Here is a 21,866-nt window from a genome sequence, read left to right as displayed (position 1 = left end):
TCTGCATGAATACCACAAAAGCAATGTTTTGTTCTTCTCAGTGCATTGTATCAGAAGGCATATCCAGTTTGTGCCAGTGTTGGTGATGTTCGTGTTGATATTTTGGTTAGGATGATGTCCTCCAGGTGTCCACCATAAGGTTACCATTTCCCCCTTTGTAATTAATAATAATTTGTGGGGAAATAGTTTTATTGTCTGAGTTATCTTCTTCATCAGACTCTCATCCTCTAGTTTTACCGTCCATTGACGATTTTATAACTCTCATTCCTTCTGTATTTTAGTTCTCTCCATTTATTTATTCAGTGGTTTATAATCTGTTCCTACCATTGTGGATTTTTTTTTTTTTTTTTTTTGTCTTTTTGTGACCAGCCGCACCGCGCTCAGCCAGTGAGCACACCGGCCATCCTTACATAGGATCCGAACCCGTGGCGGGAGCACTGCCGCGCTCCCAGCGCCGCACTCTCCCGAGTGAGCCACCGGGTCGGCCCTACCATTGTGGATTTTGATGCTCAAATTGTCCCTGATTTGACGGGTAGAAGCTGCTTTTGATATTTCCCCACTAGTATTGGGCACTTCCTTGCTTTCTGGCAGTAGATGCTCCAGGCACACATTGCATTTTCCCTGTCCTAGATCTGGAGCAGCCACTTCTCCCTGGAGCCTGGTTCCTTTTAATTATTTATTTTTTGTGTGTTTCCAGTATTTCCCTCTATTTAACTTTGGCCCCAAAGCAAGTTATTTTGGATTACAAGAGTTTTAGTAATAATTATTTTCAAATTCACCCTCATTTTATCATAGCTGTAGATCTGATCACTGATTCTTAGAGTGAAATCTTTTTGGAAAATCAGTTTCCCAGAATTTTAATATTTGACTCAAAAATTTTTTCTCTAGCTATTTCCACATTTCTTCGTCCATTTATCACTATAAATAACATTTTCTATAAAGTTCAACTCATATTCCTTGGAGAAATATCTTTTTTGCACTATTATGATTTAGACAGAATTCTTCCATGACTTAACAGAATTCCTCTGAAAGAAAATTTCTACCCGAAAAATGAATAGAAAAAGAAGGTAAGAGTATTGAAAATAGGAATTGGTAAAATATGATGGAATGAGCACACACTTTTTTCTTTAGAGATCAAAGTTTTTCATCCTGACTGTTTGGAAAAATGATTTGCAAAATGGATAAAGATGTTCTGGAAGTATAGCAGTGCCCCTTCTTTTGAGTTGATTTTCAGGTTTCCAGAAATGAGTAAATGGACCAAAAATGTCCTAAAGCAATGAATACTACTACTTTTTACTTTTTCTAGCTCCAACTTATAAAAATTTTTAATCTTTCTCAAATCATTTGAAAAAAGGACTGAAGCACACTTCAGAAATTCTGATTTAATAATAATTTAACCTACTTTGAAGAAGGAAATAAAATCAAGTCATCTTGGTTGTTCAGCCTCTAAGAAAGCCAAATTGTTATTTGTTTTTTTCATCCTGTCTTCGCATATTTCTGAATTATAGAGTCAAAGGAGAAGTTCGAACTTTTATCAGCTTGCACCTGTATATAGGAAGATCTCACTGTGTCCTGTGACAACAGATGTCATTCTCAGCCTTTTCTCCATTCGTCTTGTAGGGCTATACCAAGTCCATTGATATTTGGTCTGTAGGCTGCATTCTGGCAGAGATGCTCTCCAACAGGCCTATCTTTCCGGGGAAGCATTATCTAGACCAGCTGAACCACATTCTGGGTAAGGTCCCCAAGCACTTTAGGGGCTAGATTTACTCAATTTGCCTGCCCACAGTTTACATCAAAGTCACTTCATTAGATTAAGAAAAGTTCTGATAACTCTTTAACCTGTGGTAGACATGAGTTTTTAACCTTCCCTGATTTAAAATGTTAAGGACCTTTTTGTAAAATATTTGGTGGTGAGAAGATATTAATTACCAGGGTTCATTCTATCTCATGGCTGATGGTATATAGTTGGTTTGCCTTGGTCTTGATAATTAACAGTTAACTATTTTATCTGATAGGTATTCTTGGATCCCCATCACAGGAAGACCTGAATTGTATAATAAACTTAAAAGCTAGAAACTATTTGCTTTCTCTTCCACACAAAAATAAGGTGCCATGGAACAGGCTGTTCCCAAATGCTGACTCCAAAGGTAAATATTATTTCATGGATTATTTTTTTCTTAGGATTAGCTTTGTGTGTGTTTGTTTGATTTGTTACATTGTTAGGTCACTAACCTGAAAAGTTAGCCTATAGCTCTTGAATAATCATGCCTCATTTAGTACTCACTCTTTTTTGATCTCTTCCCTTTTTATTTGGGAGCATTAGCAATAGAGTAAGGGAATCTGAGATGACTATCTAGTTTTCCACCTTTTGGTTTCTATGCTACCTTTTAATTTGGATTAAGTTCACATTTTTAGGGTTCATAAACTCTTAAGGTCCTGCAAATCAAATTACACCTTTTTATCTTGTCATTTGATAATTTTTAAAATCTCAGGGTCTTTGAATAATAATTTGCATAGAGTAAAATTCACCCTTTTTAGTTGTGCAGGTCTCTGAGTTTTAACAAATATATACTATCATGTAGCCACCACCGCAGTTGAGATATGGAATATTTCCTTCATCCCTAGAAGTTGCCTTGTGCCCCCTTGTAGTCAGTTCCCTCTCCCAGTCTCTGGCAGTCACTGATCTGATTTCTATTCCCATACTTTTGCCTTTTCTAGCATGTCATATTAATGGAATCGTAGAGTACATAGCATTTTATGTCTGGATTCTTCCATTCAGAATAATGCATTTGAAATTTATACAAATCCATGTTGTTGCTTGTCTCTGTCTCTGACAAATGGTGCTGGAACAATTTAGACACCCACAAAAAAATAACTAAAAATGGAACTTAAGACGTAAATATAAGGCCTAAAACTATAAACTTCAAGAAGAAAACATAGGACGGAATCTTCATGACCTCATGACCTTAGGTTAGGCGAAGATTCTTAGATAAAATACCCATCAAAGAAAAAAGTGATACGTTAGATTTTTTTCCTTTGATTTTTTTGTTTTCCTTAGGTTCACTTTGTTTAATAATTGTATTATCTTTTATTCCCATTTAACATTCTTTTTTTTTTTTTTTTTTAAAGATGACCGGTAAGGGGATCTTAACCCTTGACTTGGTGTTGTCAGCACCACGCTCATCCAGTGAGCAACCGGCCATCCCTATATGGGATCCGAACCCGTGGCCTTGGTGTTATCAGCACCACACTCTCCCGAGTGAGCCACGGGCCGGCCCCCCATTTAACATTCTTTAAATATATTAGGTAGCTAGTTTTTAAAACTGTATAGTGTAAAACTATGGTAGGCAGAATAATGACTCCCTCCTCACCCCCAAGATGTCCATGTCGTAATCCCCAGAACCTGTGAATATGTTAGGTTACATGGCAAAGGAGATTTACAGTTACAGATACAATTAAGGTTGATCATCAGGGCTGGCCGGTTAGATCAGCTGGTTAGAGTGCAGACATAAACACCAGGGTCTTGGGTACAGATCCTCATACTGACCAGCTACCAAAACAAAAAACAGGGTGCTCATCAGCTAATTTCTAAAACAGAGAGATTATCCTGAATTATCTAGGTGGGCCCAGTGTAAACACAATGGTCCTTAAAAGTAGAAGAGGGAGTCTGAATAAGGAACCAGAGAGATGTCAGCTTGCGAACACCTTGGTGGTTTTCCTTCCATATCTTTCTCTATTTACATACATATGAATATTTTTCTCTAAAATTTATTTTTAAAAAATAATTATTATAAAAGTTAACATTTTTTGTAAAAATTCAAAAATCATAGGAATACTTAACTAAGAATGTGAAGTTCTTTTATAATTATTCTCTAAATGTCACTGTTGTTAGAATTGTGTCTTGACTATCTTTTCATGTCAGTCAGTACATAGATCTGGCTTATAGGTAATGATTTTATAGTATTTTTATATGGTCTTCTTTTGGAAATTTAGCTTTTTCTAATTTTCGTTATTTGTGTGTGTGTGCATGCACATTCAGCATACAAGGGGTCTTCAAAAAGTTCATGGCAAGTTTTGTATTTTAATTCTAGTTTTTCATGAACTGAAGTATATACTTGTGTATATATGTATATATACATATGTGCATATGTATATTTAACTTAAACAACTTTCTACTTAGATGTTGAGTTCATTTTATGTATTGACCTGAATCAAATTTCAGAATCACGCGGTTGTTTTGGATTGAGTTTCTTTTGGATATAGGAGAAAGGTGTCTTTTAATCCTTGATAGAAAGATAGTATATTATCATTGTAGATTGTCTAGAAGTATAAAAAGAATAGGTAAGAGAATAAGAAATACTCCTAATTATCAGAATCCTAAAATAACCTTTAAACTGTTGTTGTGCCAATTATATACAATTACCTATTGTTGTAATTATTTAATTATATAATGTATTCTGATTTTAATTTTTAGTTAGAACTTCATATGATGTATGGTACATGTTACCGATTAGATTGACTTGTATACTATATCCCCTAAGCATGTTACTTAAATCTTATTTCCTGAGTTGCTTTTTTAAAGGGGTGCATAAATAACAAAACTGCATAGTTAAGACTTTGTGATAAATAGACCTACTTCTAGGCTCCCCTCCTCTGTTTGTTTCCTCACTCTTTTTTTATAGTCAGTCGGGGTTTTTGTTTGTTTGTTTGTTTGTTTTTCGTTTTTTTTTTCCCAGTGTAAAAAAAGACCCCAATATCAAGATAAGGAAAGGGATAAGAGGGGACATACCCCTTAGTGTAGAGAAATAGGGGGCGGGAGAAGGATAACCCCCAAAAGGAGTTGGGTGGGAAGGGAATATCATTAAGGCAGCAAAATATTCTCTGTAAAAAGTTGGAGGAAGCTCCACACCCTCAGAAATAAAGGTAGAGATCGCCTTCTCAGTGGGCTTCTCTCCACTCAAGTGTCCAGAAGAAGGGAAACAGCAGCTTCTCTTCCTTCTTTGGCAGCCACGCCATTGCTCACTCCGGATTACTTTCTTCCTTATGTAGATAAGAGTGCTGCAGGGCTCAGAAGGCAGAGATTCTCTTGTGTGGGTTAAAAGTCAGCATTTCCAGCAGCAGCTGTGCTCCAGACTCCTCCATCTCGGGCACTACCCACTGCACTGGGCAGGGCCCTGGGGGGGGAGGCTCATCGGGGTAGAGACACACCTCGGGGCCATTCATCCTCTTGAGGCAGCCCAATCAGGTCAAAGATTTTGCCCAACTGGTCAGCTTCAGAGTTTCCACAGAAGAGAGGCTTTCAACGAAACATCTCTGCAAAGATACAGCCAACGTTCCACATGTCCACAGGTGTTGCGTATGTAGACTGCAGAAGAACTTCAGGAGCTCAGTACCAGAGTGTAACAACCACGGGTGTGAGTGCCATCTGTTAGCTGTAGATTCTGGCCAGGCCAAAGTCAGCCAGCTTGACTGTCTCACCACTTGTCACCAGAATGTTCTCTGGCTTCAGGTCCCGATGAACGATGCAGTTGGCATGAAGGAAATCTAGGCCTCTTAGAAACTGGCGCATCGGATCCTTGATGGTCTCCGCCGGCAAGCCTGGTGGGGATGCCTTGTCCAGATATGTCCTTAGGTCTCGGTCCACATGCTCAAATACCAGGGTCACCTTAATCTCCCAGTCAGTTCGGGACGTGGCACAGACGTCCATCAGCCTGACAACACTGGGATGCTCAAAAGCCTCCAGCCACCTCAGCAAGGCCACTTCACGAACTGTGCTGATGGGAAGGCCCCCTCCAACTCCTCCTCCATTGGGGACTCATACACTCTTGAGGGCCACAAAGTGGCCTCTGTGGGGATCATGGGTCTTGTATACCGTCCCATAGGCCCCGACACCAATTTCAGCCACTGGCTCATATCGAGAGGTAGCCTTTCTCAGATCAGGGGAGACCCTCACACCAGGCCAGGAGCTGCGGGGGTGGGCCGTTATCGGGGCCCCGGAGCTGGTTCGGGCGGCGCCATACACCCAGCCTCGGTCCCGGGCAGCTGGATGCTACGGGTCCGACCATAGACATAGGCTGCAGGCTAGAGAGGCCGCCTCACCCCCACCCTCACCATGTGACCAGCTGCTACTAGTCAGTCATGATTTATATCAAATTATTTCTGAGTCTTTTTTAGCTTGTTTTTCTTAGGTTAAGGTCATGAACTTTGAGGTTGGTTTATTCAGATAATAAGTAACACCACTAGGGACTGGCCAGTTAGCTCAGTTGGTTAGAGAACAGTCTTATAACCCCAAGGTAACATGTTCGGATCCCCATACTGGTGAGCTGCCAAAAAACAATAATAATAATTAACACCACTAAAATCCCAGAAGTTAATTTTGAAATGTAGGTTTTGGGTGAACATAATGAAGAAGTGGGGAAGAGGTATAAATAGAATAAAGACCATGAAGAAGTGAGAGTTGGTGGTGCTGGAGTGAACAAGAGCACCTTGTGTTAGGAGCACAGTCTTTGCAGCCATACTCTCCTGGGTTCAATCCACAGCCCAGCCATTGACTATCTGTGTGACTGTTAGACAAACTACTTAACCTCTCTGGGCCTCAGTTTTCTCATTTATAAATTAAGGTTAGTAATACTACCTGCATCATAGGATTGTGTGAATGTTCATACTATACTATATAGAATGTTCGTTCATACAGTATACTATAATAGTATACTGGCATTTGTAGGTCTAGAGTCTTAGAGATCTTTCCATATCTGTAGTTATAAAAAGTGGCTACATACTGTTTTCTTGTAGAGATGAACCATAAGCGTCTTCAACCAGTCTCATGTTGGACATTGATGTTCACATGAGTTATCTGTTGCTGTATAACAAACCGCTCCAAAACTCAGGTACTTGAAATAACAACCATGTATTTGTTCATGAATTCATGAGTAGCTGGGTAGGTCTGCTGAGCCCACCTGGGATCAGCCGTACACTGTAGTCTGGCTCCCCTCAAGCAGGGTGGTCCGAGGTGGCCTCACCACTTCTTGCAGTTGGTTCTCATCCTTGAAGTCGCCTCTCATCCTGCAGTAGACTAGACTGGATTTGTTCTCATGATGGCAGAAATATTCCAAAAGAGCAAGAGCAGAAGCTGCAAGGTCTCTTGAGACCACGTTGCAGAACAGTAACGCTTCTGCCACATTCTATGAGTCAAAACAAATCACACAGCCAATACAGATTGAAGTGGTGAGGAAATAAATCCACCCATTGATGCGAGGAACTGCAAATAATTTGTGCCATATTTAACCTGCCACTGAGTTGTTTCTAGTTTTTAATTATAACATACGTAAAATCATTTATTTAGTAAATAGATTTAAGTGTCCTGTGCCATCAAGGCTTCTAAGGCCCTGGGAATAGAACCAGCAGTAAGAAAGATTAAGAACCTGCCTGCAAGGCATTGATAGTCTACATTTATATGAAAATGACATAAGGAAATGAATGGAAGCCCTAGGGAACTCGAGAGATAAAAGCTCCAGTGTTTCAGGGGAACAGCCTGTGGCTCACTTGGGAGAGTATGGTGCTGATAACACCAGGGCCACAGGTTCGGATCCCTATATAGGGATGGCCAGTGGGCTCACTTGGAGAGCGTGGTGCTGACAACACCAAGTCAAGGGTTGGGATCCCTTTACTGGTCATCTTCGAGGAAAAAAAAAAAAAAAAAGCTCCAGTGTTTCAGGTTGAAAGTTTGAAAGTCTAGTAATGGGAGCTCACAGAAAAGGAAATGGAAATGTCTCTTAAATACAAGAGACAGTACTCATTTTTACTCCTTATACGAGATATAAACATTGAAAGGTCAGTAATTCCTTTTTTTTGAAAAACCCTATTCATCATAGTAGCAGACATCAAAAAGTTTGATAACCCATTGTGTGGTCAAGTCTGTGAGGAAAAGGATTTTCTCAGAGACAGCTGGTGGATTGTATATTTGTTAAGCCTCTGTAGAGGGCAATTTGGCAATTCTGTCACGTGTCTGTTGTTCCAGAAATTCTGGATATGGAACTTTTGGGTCTGCCAACCAAAAGGCGGGAATGGCATTTAATTTGTTTTTCTTTAATTAAGAGTGAGATTGTTTTTTCACGTTTGTTGGAAATTTTTGATTGCTGAATCCCTTGAACCAGTAGTATTGTAGATTTTTCTTCAAAGGAGGCTTAGCTTAGGATTCTCTCCAAAATGACTCCAGTGAGGGGGCAGAAATGATTGTTATTCAGCAGATGGTACTGGGCTACTTGAATAGTTTTTTGGAAGAAAATCAGTTTAAATCATTACTCATATCAAAATGAATCCCAAAAGAATTGATGATTAAATACTTTTAAAAAAATCATACCGTTAAAAACTAACAATATTTATAGTATTCATTATTTTTCTGATCTCTTCATGGAGAAAGACTTTCTTAAGCTTTAAAAACAAACCAAGAAAACAAACATGAAGGAAAGAAATAGAGTTGATCACATAAAAGTTTAAAACTTTAAAAAAATTAGATCAGGTGTGGATAATAGATCTAACATGTTCTAAGATGAATAATATTGAAAAGATCTCTGTCCTAACCATTATGTAAAACGCAGCACGGCACATTGGTTAGGCCTCTGTTCTCTGGAGTTCAAACTAGAGCTCCACCACTTGGAGACTTTGACTTTGGACAAGGTATTTAACCTCTTTGTTTCATGATTTCCTTATCTCGAAATTGGTGCAAATTGCAGTTCTCACCTCATAGGGTAATTAAGAAGGTTAAGTGAATTATTAGTTATTAATGTTAGATTAATATTAGTCGGGTGGCCTGTCCCAGGGTCTGAGCTAGGCCAGAAAGAAAAAAGGTTGTTGGATCTGAAGAAAGGGTAGGAGTCAAGTTACTGAGTACTCTGAAGTTAAAGAGAAGGTGTGGGATTCTGGGAGGGCACCAGGGAGAGTCAGGGATTGTGGTCAGAGGTAATCTCAGCCTTGAAGGGACAACCAGTGTTTTAGGGGAAATAAAACCTCTATCTAAGTAAGCATACACACAGGCAGCCATGATTCATGCCATCTGATTGGTGCCAGTGATTGCTATGTGGTGTGGGAAGAGGGAAGCCAGGCACTCTGACAGTGGCATCAGCACTTGCCAGCTGCTTCCCATTTTTCTCTTTTTCTCCTTCTGTAGCCGTGAATAAGCAGAAATAGCACTTGCAGTAAAAGGAGGCTGAAGGATCCAGCTATTTTTCAAGTAGAAGGTGGAGAAAAGCTATCTTCTTCTGAGATTTTTGCCTAGAAGTTTAAGGACCTAGAATTTAACTTGAAGGAACTAACAGATCTGTTTTAGAAATGCTTAAGCTGCAAAACATTCAGTTGCCTTGAAGTGCTTCCCTACTTAATACCAGCAAGTTTGGGCAGAGGGGAGTATTCCCCATGGTTGAGAAATAATGCTGTGAGGGTTGGCCCGTTAGCTTATTTTGTTAGAGCACAGTGTTATAACACCAAGGTCAAGGGTTCAGATCCCCCTACGAGCCACCTCCAAAAAAATAAATAAAGAATGCTGTGAGAATCTGACTGTGGTCAAGTCCTCCTGGACTTTTCCTAGCACAGATGGTGTCTAACTAGTGTAAAAAGGCAAATGACTTTTAATCTCTTCTCAGGAAAGTCCTTGGGAAAATGTCTGTGAATTCTTAGTGGGGAGAGTGGTCAGGAGCAGGAAGTATAAGGTAGGTTTTATTACCTATGTCATAGACAACAGGAATCTAAAACTCAGCAAGGCTTATGTGTCTTGTGCACACATCTACCAAGTATTCTGTGGAACTAGGACTTTAGCCAAGGTGCCTAAATTCTTGACCATCATACTACATTGTCCTGACCCTTGAGGGACACCCCCTAAACCTAGCCCATTTGTGGGTGTAGACCCAGTGTTGTGGCTGCCGGCACAGACACCCCTTCTGCTACCCAGACTCTGCTTTGGTCAAGGCCAAACCTGTCTAGATTCTCTGCTGCAAAAAGTTCTCTAACATATAAAGCAAAATGTCATTATTCCGTAATTTCCTAAAGTACACTTGTGAGTGTGTATTGAAAAGATTATAGACAGAAGCACAAATAAGTTTGAAATGTATTACTTGTAGAAATTCATTATCTGTGCTTTTTTTTTTTTTTTTTAAGTACTATATATATTGGATATGAGAAAAGGTCCTTGTCATGTGGAATTTCTCATGCCCAATGTGTGGTTTACCACATTTATTATCTCCTATTGTCCTGAAGATCAGGGGTTGGCCTCATGATGGCATGCAGCGTGGGAAGTCAGAAGCAGGAGCCAGAGCTGAGCATGTACATACATGAACACGAACAGACACACACACGTGCGCGTCCTTTCAGTGACCTCAGGCAGCAAGGTACCTTCCAGCCTTCACCTAGCACACAAGCAGTCACTTCAGAAGGTTTACTGGCCTGCACTCAAGGGTTGAACACCATGTTTTAGTTAGTAAATGATTAAAACTTATTTCTTGAAAGTAGTAAGCTAGAAGTGATTCCTTAAACTGATCATGCATATTAAATTGTACCAAATTTACATTTAGGTTATTAGATGATCTTTTACCATTTTACTCTTAGGACTTAATAGCACGTGCTAATTTGTAGATGGATGAGGTTGATATTGCCACCTGCAAGTAACGTAATGAGAAATCACGGTATGAAAAAGGGCTTCATTATGCACATGCCAGTGTTTTTATGTCACTGCATTCTCTGAAAATTGGTGTTCTTTATTATTGGCTAGTAGTTTTTCAGACTTGCAGTAGGTTTTTAGACTTGTTCCTTGGAGGCTTGGATTTTTCAGGGGTGCTTCAACAGCTGTGAGCTAGGACCAAAGGAAGGGATGGGGTAGCTCCTTTCTTATCTATGCTGTATCTTGAAGCTCCTCTTACAATTTATTTTGAAGAAAGAACTTGCTACTTAAATTGAAAATCACTGGTCTGAGCGCCATTAAATAAGAGATATAAAATATTATTAAAAGAAGCCCCTTTTGCTACCTCTTATACCAGAACAAGAATGTATTTTCTAGCATGTATTCTTTCTCATTGACTCCTGTTCCTGCTACTAAATATTAGGAAGTATTTCATCACATTTCCCTTAACCCTTGTCCCAGCCACTGTTTGTTAGGCCCTTTGACTATCCTCATGGCTTGAGGTGGTGCCTGGACACTAGCTATAGAGGCCAGCAGGGTAAGCTGCTCATTCACTCTCCCTTTGTCATGTTCTGTTGATCTTGTGCTTGCTCCTACTGCTGCACTCCTGACATGAAAGAAATGCTCAGCTGTTGACTACTGGTCAGGTCCAGAGAATACTTTTATTTTATTTTATTTTATTTTTATTTTTTTATTTTTTTAAAAGATGACCGGTAAGGGGATCTTAACCCTTGACTTGGTGTAGTCAGCACCACACTCAGCCAGTGAGCGAACCGGCCATCTGTATATGGGATCCAAACCCGGGGCCTTGGTGTTATCAGCACCGCACTCTCCCGAGTGAGCCACGGGCCGGCCCCAGAGAATACTTTTAGCTCGGACCTTGCAGAAAGACTCAAAGCTGCAGAGTAGGCCGTGGGTGGGGGAGTGGAGATGGTTACACATGACCCAACCAGGACCTGAAAGACTATTTTCCTCTGTGACCTTATAGGTCTTTTCTTGTGTTGAGAGACAAATTGACCATTGCAAAAATGACTTTGGAGTTGATCTGAGAAAAGTTTTTGCTTTTGATACCTGCAAAGCAGAGTAATGATTTAGGAAAAGTCCAGGTTTTGTATGTAGACCTGGGTTTGAATCCTGGTCTCCACTTGTAGCCTTTGGCTGATCACTTCACCTTTCTAAGTGTTGGGGTCTTTGATTGTCAGATGGTCGGTACCTGCATCACACGGTCTCAAGAGACACAGATATTACAGGCACTCTGCTGGCTACTCCCCCGTGGTGATTTTTAGTTCAATTGCTTTGTGGGTCAGTTTACTTAAATAGGAAATGGAAAGTATTTTGGTGACTACTCCTTCTGCTTCTCACCACTGCAAAACCCTTCTTTTTGTAGCTCTGGACCTACTGGACAAAATGTTGACATTCAACCCTCACAAAAGGATTGAAGTAGAGCAGGCTCTGGCCCATCCATATCTGGAGCAGTATTATGACCCAAGTGATGAGGTAAGAGTCCATGCTCCAGCCCACCCATGCCCTGCTTAGATTGTCCTCAGCGGTACATGGTGCCATTACCTGGTCCTCCCAACATACCCACCTCCTCTGCCTTGGCGATGAGTGCTGTGGGGCTTGATACCCTTCCCCCCAAACCCCTTCTGTCTACTTCAGAAGACTTCCTCCAGGCCCCCTGCAGCAGATGAGGGCCAGGGAAATGCATGGGTGAAAAGGAACAGCTGCACCAGTATGGAGCACAGAGAGGACAGGGGTTAAGGCTGGAGACGGTTGTCATGGTCTGTGATAGAAAGAGACACCTGAACTAATGTGCTGGCCCTGAGGGAGGAGAGGAGGTGGGCAGTCTGCTGGTCAGGGCAGTACAGAGAGTGAGGAGAAGTCAGCCTGGATGGTTCCCACCGTGGCTTGGCAACTGCATGTGTGGTGTGCCGTTCCCTGGAGATGGGAACACAAGAGCCTGTTGTGGTAAGAAATGATGACATCAGAGCAGGCTGGACGTCCAAGTAAAGATACTGCATGTCCTGTTCTCTCTCAGAAAGTCCCAGTGCCTTGGTTCCCTGGTTCTTCTGCAGGTTCAGTTTTAACTTTATTCTCTGGATGATAACAGAAATGCAATATGAGCCAAAAGTCTTGATTGTTCTAGTTGAGGCTCATATGCATAGATAATAAAGCCTTCACTCTCCTATCTTTAGAAGGGAGAGAAGCAAGTTTTGTGTGTTAAAATGAAAGGGGAACATGAAAAGAGAAAGGAAAAATTAACTACCAGAGGTAAAAGTTGATAAAGAGAAAGAAGATAGACATGGAAAAGAGGAAGTATTTCTTAATTAGCTTCTCCTGCCACACATACATTCTCCTTCTCCCCAGAAACAATTGAATCAGCTTGTAGAGATACCTACAATGTAGTCAGTAACATGGGAATAAGTGGGAATACAGGTTTGGGCCCCTTCCCAGCCTGTGAGCTGGAGATTTCCTTAGCCTCCGAGTGTGTCCTAATCAACGAGCTAGTGTGGTGTATGATGTCTGCAGGACACCTAGCATGATCCCAAACGTATGGCCGTCCTTCAGGGAGGACTACTTGTTCTTCCCTTACAGACGTGAATCCTTTATCCTCTTTCAAGTGGCCAAAGCGTCGAGTGTAGTTTGCTGTCTGTGCTAAAGGCCTTGTTTAAGGATTACATGAGTGAGATCTGGGGATCTAGGCACCCCCTGATTGACAGCTGGTATCATCATCAGCTTAGTTCTGCAACATTGCATTAGTTTGGGCATTTAAAAATCAAAATGTAATATTAATTTGTTGATTAATGTCATTGTCATTGAGTGTACAGTTTATATTTTACTTATATAACTTTATGATTATTTATAGAGTTTAGTAAAAAAAATGAAAACTTGCAGAAAAATTCAAGAAAGATCACTTTGTAATTTTGTGACAGTTATTATTAAAATTTGAGAGTATGTCCTTCCTAGTCTTAAATTCCTATATCTAAATTATAAAAATAAAGTACGATACATCCTCTTTAACAAAAACATGGGCGTTTTTCCATGATATTAATCTTCCTTGTGGCTTCTGTGTTGGTTTATTTATTTATACAGCTGGCTGATACCGGTATCAAACCCTGGACCTTGGTGTCATCAGCACCACGCTCTAACCAACTGAGCTAACGGGCCAGCCCATTTTTAACAGCTCTGTAATATTTCTTTATATAATGATACTGTAATTTATTTAATCAAACGCATTTATTTTAGTATCACGAGTCTGGTGTATAAACATACCACCACCCCTGCAATAGCACATCTCTGTTATCGCAACATTCAGTGCCTTAAAACATTTGGTAATTGTTCTGGTATTTGTGATAAGTTTAGAAGAACACTCATAAAGGATTCGCTGCTCTCAGTCCATTTATTAAGTGTTTATAAGAAGTATGCTTTCAGGAGTGTGGGCACAAATGTATAGATGCTTTTCAGAGCTCTTGGCTTTCAGGAGACATCAGTTCTGTTGTATAAGTTTCAGAATGTGTAAGCCATAGTCATTCTATGAGTCAGTAAATTACTGCCTTAACTGTAACAAGTTTTGACTATTAAATATTTTGTTTTCTCTTAAAGCCCATCGCTGAAGCACCATTCAAGTTTGACATGGAATTGGATGACTTGCCTAAGGAAAAGCTCAAAGAACTCATTTTTGAAGAGACTGCTAGATTCCAGCCAGGATACAGATCTTAAATTTGTCAGGTACCTGGAGCTTTAACCATACAATTAACCCTAGCAAGGGAGAAAGAATATAAGTTAAATGTAATTAAAAGGAAAAAAAATCATGTATTCCTTTTTAGTTGAATATAGCTTTTATACTGATTGCTTCATGATTTAAAACTGTAGAAATTAGATTTTCACCATTGTTCAAAAGATACACTTGGAATTCTTTAATTTCTGGCAGTTTATTTTGACCTATAGATTACAATGACATGAAGTTGATGTGAAATTAAAGTGGCAGTTTTTAGAATAATAGCTGTAGTGAGACTTTGTTGTTTAGACAGAGGGACTTACTAAGAATTGAGAACACAGAATTATATTCAGTAAATATCATGAGTTAAGTGATAGCAAGTCAGGACAGAGAAACACTGCTAGAATTGAAGGAGAATTAAGCCAAGGGGAGTACTAGGAAGACAATGAGTGCAAGAGGGAAAATCACAGAAGACTATACCAAGGAAATAAACCAAGAAAGGAGAGAGAAGAAGGTACATCCACAGAGGGAAGAACGAAAAATATGTAGGTGTCTCAATTGGAACACAGGTTTTTATAACTTGACTTTGTTTTAGAAGAATTTGTACTACCGATGTGTGTGTAAAGAGGGTGTTTAACTCTTGTGCTTGTTATGTGAATGTGGATGTCAGGGTTCACTGCTCTTCAAGGAGAGGAACCAGCTTCCTATACAGAGGAATAGCTGTGTGTTCACAGTGGCAGTCTGATCTTTTGAGCACTCCCCTTTGTCTTTAGAATATGTTCTTCAAATAGGTCCATTATTTTGTATTTTTTTCCAAGCTCCTTTTTGAAAGGTATTTTCTTTAATTGAGAATTTAAAATATTAGATGGCATGGGACATCAAAAAATAATAGTAATAATTTAGAAAGTTACTTACATTCTTTTAGGAATTTCCCCCCTTTTTATTAGAAACTAGAAGTCCCTCTTTTCTTTACTCAAGGGTAGTAAGTGTGATTATTTGGAAGCTGCTTGTTCACATTATGGATTGTTCATATTTTGGTTCACATCTTTTCCTTGCTGCTTGTCTTTGGACAGTTTTACAATATGTAAGCATCTCTCTGAAAAGGGTTCACTTCAGGACTCCCTTCCTCCCATGGAAGGCAGAGCCACCAGTTAAATAAATCCACAGTGTTATAGAGTCCTCTGTACCTTCCTCCTCTGATGAGACAGATACAAAAGAAGTGGAAATACAGGTGCCTGCCCCTTCAGAAGCTCCTAGCAGGAACCTGGTTCTACAATTGATGCCTCATACAAGGGGCCCAAACACTGTCCTCAGTTCAGACCAGGGAGTGTGGGCAAGCAAAGCTGGGAAAAACTTCATCAAAGAGGCATGACCTAGGCTGGCCCATCAGAGCGATTTACATGGGCCTGCTCAGAAGCTGCATGAGCTTATTAGGTCATAAAGGATGATGGGTAATGTGGCTATACTCATCCTAGTAGATTTTTAAAAATTAACATACAAAAAACAAAAGTGCATTATCTTGGTTTTAGAGACTGTATGGCAAGAGGAGAGAGAATAGGGCTTGTGTTGGAACTCTGTAGAAATGAGCAAGGAAGGGAACTCCGTAGAAATGAGCAAGGAAATAAGGAATTGTGAGCCAGGGCTGAAGCAGTTGCTGAGGAAATGCTTTGGACAGAACCAGACTGGAAGGGGCTGGAGGTGTCTTTCAGCATCAGCAGGCAGCAGTGGCTTGTGGAGAGTGTAAACAAGCGGCCAAGGTGGTGTCGAGGTTGTATTGGAACAGGAGGCTACCGGGTGGGATTTTGGAATAGTGGTTTCTGCAGGTGTGCTCATTTGGGTGTTTCTGTTAGCTAGATCTCTTCTCCATTCCATCCTGTCCTGTCCTTTTTATTATCTTATGTTGGGGTCTTGAGATAATAGCTCAGGCTGAGAGGTGGTCCCTGGTTGACTCTGTCAATCAGTGTCCAGGCTGGAAAGCAGAAGCTGCTTCTAGGTGTGTCAAACAGTAGGCACATAATTGATCAGAGGGTGTTAGAAGGACAAGAGAGCAAAAAGGGCGAGGTGGAATTACCTACAGATTGGTCACTGTGGTAAGCTGTCCCCAATCTCCAGCTTAAGGAGAAGGGAAAGTGGTGTTAGCCAGGGTCTTTGATCAAGTGAGGGTGCTGGAGAACAACTGTAACTGCAACTATCAGAGCTACCACTGTCACTGAGGAGAAGGAGGAAAGATCAGGAACCCATACTGACAGTGATTCGGGGAGAACTTGGGGGCCCGAAGCCCATGTCACCATCCAGTGACTCTAAAACCTAACAACCCGCCTTCCTCCTGGAAAGCTTCCTGGAGCCACTGCAGATGTCATTAGTAGCAGAAAAAGGAAAGAAGCATGACTTTTCCTATCACTTCCCACCACTGGCAGGATCTAACCCAAAGCCAGCTGCCAAGGAAGCCCTGTGTTGCAGTTTGCAGGCTTCCAACACCCTGTCACTAAGAACAAAGATCAAGGAAGGAGCCAAGAACAGACACGGTTGGCACAACCAGTAGAGAGCCCCGAAAGCCAGGTGGCACTAATAGTTTGGAGGATGGAAAAAGATGCTTTCAGAAGTCAGTCATCAAAGCAGGAAGAGTTGGAATGCGGGAAGATTTTGTGGGAGATCAGCTAAAACCAAATCTATGATCTTCCATACTAAAGGGGCTGTAGCTTTGAAGTAGGGCAGTGGTGGTGAGAAGCAGTGAATTCAGAAGGAAAGGTAAAATCTGAAAGACTACAAATTTTCTAAATCTAGCAGCTGGAGGGAAAACGGATATGCTGGCACTTTGAGGCCCTTGCTTAGTTCGCTGTTGACTCCAGACTCATCGTAAAACACAAATTCTCAAACCAAAGTGAGGTGTTGAGGAAGCACATGCTTACAGGACATGAGGTGGACTGTTACAAACAAGCCCTTGAGGAAGTGTCTGCCTGAGAAAGAAATCAGTATTAGCAGAGGGACTGAGGGGCACAGAGTCTAGTGAGAGTTGCATTCCTCTATCCTGTCATACTACACGAGTGTGATCATCTGCTGAAGAATGTGCTATGTACAGTAATTGCACCATCACTCACTGACAGAAAGTTGGGCCCCAGGATCTGACCATTTTCACACCTTGAGTCCCCAGGGAGCTTCGTTCCTGGCTCTTCCATTAGGTGCTCACACTGGAGGGTTTGTCTCTGTTTCCCAAGAGTCGCTCTCCCTTCGTGAGGCTCCAGGACACACTCTCCTGCTGTCTGCACAAGGTCCAATTGACTAGACCTGGGTCAGCGCACCACCTGGTTTTGTAAATACAGCTGTATCTACACACAGCCTCGCTTGCGCCCATCGGTGTCTGTGGGCACTTTTGTTCTGCAGCAGCTGAGTGATATAGTCATGGCAGAGACCCGAATGGCCTGGAAGGAGGCCTGAGATGTTTACTCTCCGGCCCTTTACAGAACAAGTTTGCCAACCCCCTGGCCTAGAAGGTTAAGCTGAGCAACTTCTGTTGCTTTTCTTCCTTCACAGTTCCTTTCACAGGTCATTTTCCTTAAGCCACTTGGTGCCTCTGATTTTTTTTCCCATTTTCTTCCTTGCTTCAGTTCAGACATATTGTCTATTTAGTCTGTGCTAGATACTGCATTAGACATAAGCAAAGAAACAAGACCTTAACATGGCCTCAAAGAAGTACCCAGTCTAGTAGGGAACAAAGACACATGAACTGAACAATTGTGCACATTTTTAGTGTAAAAGAGCATCTGGGGTTGACAGAATGATCAGTGTTTTATCATTTATTTTATCAGCATTGAACATTTCCTAGTGCCTGGTAGGAGGGAAACAAAGATGAATAAGAGCCAGTCTTTGCTTTCCAGCAGCTTGATAGCAGGAAACAGGTAAACAGCAAGGAGTGTGCTCGTACAGTAGAACTAGAGGTACTATACCAGAGGTGGATGCTGGCAGAGCAGGCCCAAAAGAGTAAGGCAGAGCATCACAGAGCATGGGGATGACTTGGAGACAGCCAAGCTCAAGCTGAATCCTGCCATCACAGCCTCTTTCCTGGTGGGGAAGGGAGCACAGTGGTGCTGAACCAGAAAGGCACAGGTAGGGCTGGGTGGAGGCAGCGCAGAGAGAGGCTGAGCCAGGACTGTAGCCTTACAGAGGAGCCCGGCTTTCCCCCACAGGTAGCTGCTGGTCCTGAAGCATTTTGGCTCAGGTGAGTCTGGAGGCAGTATGGGTGTAGGAGGAGCTCAGAGAGCAGGGGCCTGTGAGACGACTGGCCAGCCACTGGAGAGAAGAGCAGCACATTGGGCACAGGAGAGCAAGACAGAGGCAAGGGTGCTTCTGGGGCTGCAGGATATGGTTGCTGACTGAAGGCCTCCTAGAGTCTGTGTTACAGACAGGGGTAGAGGTCCCTGCCAGGGTCCACCCCAATTCTTAGTGTCCAGGCATGGCAAGGACGGTCGCCTCTGTGTTTCGTTCACTTGCTCCAGGTACAAAGATCCTCAATATGTGCTTATAGCCTGATTTTTTTCCCAGCATTCATTTAATGATGATTTTCATCTATTCTGAACAGTTGAAAGAATTTTAAAGTAGACACCTGTGTTTCTACCATCTAGATTTCTACAATTAATATTTTACTATACTTGTTTTCTGACATATCTGTCCATCTGTTCCTCCATCTATCCATCAGTCTATCTTATTTTTTCATACATTTCAAAGGAATTGGCCAACATCTAGACTGACTTATAATTTAGTCATCTAGAATATAAAAATGAACCCAGAAGAAGGTGGGGCTAGGAGCATTTATTATGCTACAGGCCAGGTTCTTTCGTAAACATTTCATTTTGATGATCACAACAGCATTCTCTGAAGTCAGTGCACATCCCATGTTTATAAGAAAACTGGAGACTGGAGTATTTAAGCATTTTGCTCAAGATTGTACCCCAGTGGCAAAACTAAGCAGAGAATCCAGGTATTTTAGACCTAGAAGGCCATTTTCTCATGATCTCTCCACACTGCCTCTGACTAGCCTTGCTCCTTAGGAAAGGTCTCAGGACTCATTTACAACCCAAAGGAGCATTGTTCCTGAGTTCCCAGCCTGCAAACCTGAGATCAGGAGCTACAAATCAGAGAGCCTGGGGGGTGAAGGTGCTGTAAGACATGGGGACATTAGAGAAAGATGATGGTCGACCACTTAGCCACAGCAGGAAGGAACTGGAAATCACACACATGGGAGCATAGAGCACAGCCAGGGGGACCCTTTAGTAGAGAAGGCCATCAAGTGACCCCTACTTGCTGAGGCCCTGGTTTTAATGATGACTATAGTGGTGGCCCTGAGAGGTCTTAAAGGGTTAAAGTATGTTCTTTTTTTTTTTTTCTTTTTTTTTTAAAGATGACCGGTAAGGGGATCTTAACCTGAGACTTGGTGTTGTCAGCACCACACTCTCCCAAGTGAGCTAACTTGCCATCCCTATATAGGGATCTGAACCCACGACCTTGGTGTCATCAGCACAATACTCCCCCAAGTGAGCCACGGGCCAGCCCAAAAAGTATGTTCATTCTGTCTTGCTTAATGGAGTCAGTTTTAGAAATATTTCCACTGACAAGTTAAAAAGGTATACGTGGTCAATATCTTGGGACAAGCCTCTTTCTTACCCAGACCGTCTCTTTAGTCCCCTGCCCCATGGCTGGGGAAGGTGGAAGTAGGTACTTACTTGCGTTTCTTCCTTATCTGCCTGTTTGTGAATTCTCTCAGGTGGATTGATCACTCGGATTAATCTCTAAGTGGATTAAACTCATTTCCCTTTGGTTTCCTTGAAGATAAAAACATTTTAGGGCAGCTTTAACTTCCCACCAGCCAGTAGGTCTGGCTGCAGTTCACACTGGCGTACCTCTAGGTGATGGCAGCCACTTGCCCTCTCGGCCCATCTCCGCTTCCACCGTTGGGCTGTGATGCCCATCCTTCCCACACTGACTCTTGTGTAGCAGATGAAAACCAGCTCTGAAAGTGCTTTGTGAAATGTATAAGTGATGTTCTGCTAGACTTTCATGCTGGCCAATATTTCACACCAATAAGGGTCTCCAAAGGGAAGAGTCAATTTTGTTTATGTTATGAGACACTTGGCCACCCCACCAGCCATTTCAGCCGGCTTCCTCAGAACCACGGAACACAGGACATGATTTGAGTGACAGTGTTTTCACTTCTCCCAAGGCTGGTACAAAATGAATACGTGCCTAGGAGTGAAGTTAATTCATTGCATACAGAGGGTAACTTGGGGCAGTGGTTCTCCAAGTGTACTATCTGTGCCCACCCCCAGCAATCTGTTTTGATAAGCCCTCCAAGGTCTTCTGATGCTCAAGTTTGAGAACCGCTAGCCAATAAATGGTTAGAGTAGATTTGGTTTGGAATATATAGTTTCTCCGAGTAAAAATAAAGGCGTTAGGAAAACGAAGGGAAGCATGCTGCTTGTGCTTTTCTAGTGTGATGCCCCTGTTGGGCCTCTTACAGACCTCATGTGCACACCCTGGAGAGCAGGCAGACCCTGGCCACATGTAAAAAGTGAGTGAAGGCTGTCGGCTACCTGCTGCCTTTCAGAGCACTGTCTTGGAGGCCCGGTGGGAAAATAGCTGACAGATCACCTTTGACCTGGGTGATCAGTACCATCTGCAGCCAACCTACTGCTCCTCGCCTTTCCAGAATCCCAGTCTGCCACTCTCACACTTCCAAGCAGGACTTTGTTTTGCTCTCTGTCAGAGAAAACTTGAGCATTATTTTTTTTCCCACTGTTCCAGCCCTTAAGGATAGAACCGGTAGATGGAAAGCCGCTGGCACCAAAGACATGATGCCAAGGGGGCCGAGCCCTTTCCTTCTGCCTCCGTACATAATGGGGAGCAGGACCCCATGCCCAGTCGCCAAGAAAAGGAGGATTTGAGCATTATTAACAATACACATTCCACTGCCTGTGCAGTTGACTTTGTCCTACCTGGTCATCCAGAGAGAAATACTTGCTAAAAATAGGAGGCAGAGGATTTTTTTGCATAGATATGTATTATTTTACAAAGACCCTTAAATACTAGTTTTGACCATTGGAGTGGTATATGTCATTGGTTAATAGAGGGCATTTGGGGAACACTGAAGCCAACCTGTCTGCAAGTATCAGTGTGCGTGTGTGCGTGTGTGTCTTCCCTGCGAGGCTTATAGAAACAGCCTCTGAGAACTGTCTGGGAAGGAGTGCCTGTGAAGTGAGGGCAGAGCCTGGCCCCTTCAGAGCTGCCGTGTGTCATAACGTGCACCTGTGTGTCCAAGTGAGATGGCCTTTTTGAAGTTTTTCCCCCTGTGCTTTTTCACTTTTCTGTTTTCATATGAATACTGCTGATGTGTTAATGTGGTTCATTTTTTCACTTTTCCATTCTATAATGCCAGTGGTGATGATGTTCTAACATGGTTCATTCTTAACTCACAGGTTTGTTTGTTTG

General features: G+C 41.9%; 1 protein-coding gene, 1 non-coding gene and 1 pseudogene across 2 annotated transcripts in view; 1 reads left to right on the top strand and 2 right to left on the bottom strand.

Moving 5' to 3' along the window:
- The window catches only part of MAPK1 (mitogen-activated protein kinase 1), an 89,504-nt gene that overhangs the window by 63,626 nt on the left and 4,012 nt on the right, over nucleotides 1-21,866 (top strand). The window contains exons 5-8 of the mRNA XM_063086208.1: nucleotides 1,621-1,735; nucleotides 2,019-2,150; nucleotides 12,057-12,166; nucleotides 14,273-14,398. Coding sequence (XP_062942278.1) covers nucleotides 1,621-1,735; nucleotides 2,019-2,150; nucleotides 12,057-12,166; nucleotides 14,273-14,389 — 474 coding nt within the window. The 3' untranslated portion in view covers nucleotides 14,390-14,398. The remainder of the gene's footprint in view (nucleotides 1-1,620; nucleotides 1,736-2,018; nucleotides 2,151-12,056; nucleotides 12,167-14,272; nucleotides 14,399-21,866) is intronic.
- On the bottom strand, nucleotides 5,023-7,064 carry LOC134369508 (cyclin-dependent kinase 4-like; annotated as a pseudogene).
- Nucleotides 21,172-21,316, bottom strand: LOC134371372 (small nucleolar RNA SNORA57). Its single transcript, XR_010022798.1, has one exon. It is a non-coding gene; the product is annotated as a small nucleolar RNA SNORA57 (small nucleolar RNA).

The sequence above is a fragment of the Cynocephalus volans genome, chromosome 2 (genome assembly GCF_027409185.1).
Source record: "Cynocephalus volans isolate mCynVol1 chromosome 2, mCynVol1.pri, whole genome shotgun sequence".
Taxonomy (NCBI): Eukaryota; Metazoa; Chordata; class Mammalia; order Dermoptera; family Cynocephalidae; genus Cynocephalus; species Cynocephalus volans.
This window is presented reverse-complemented; position numbering and strand designations above follow the sequence as displayed.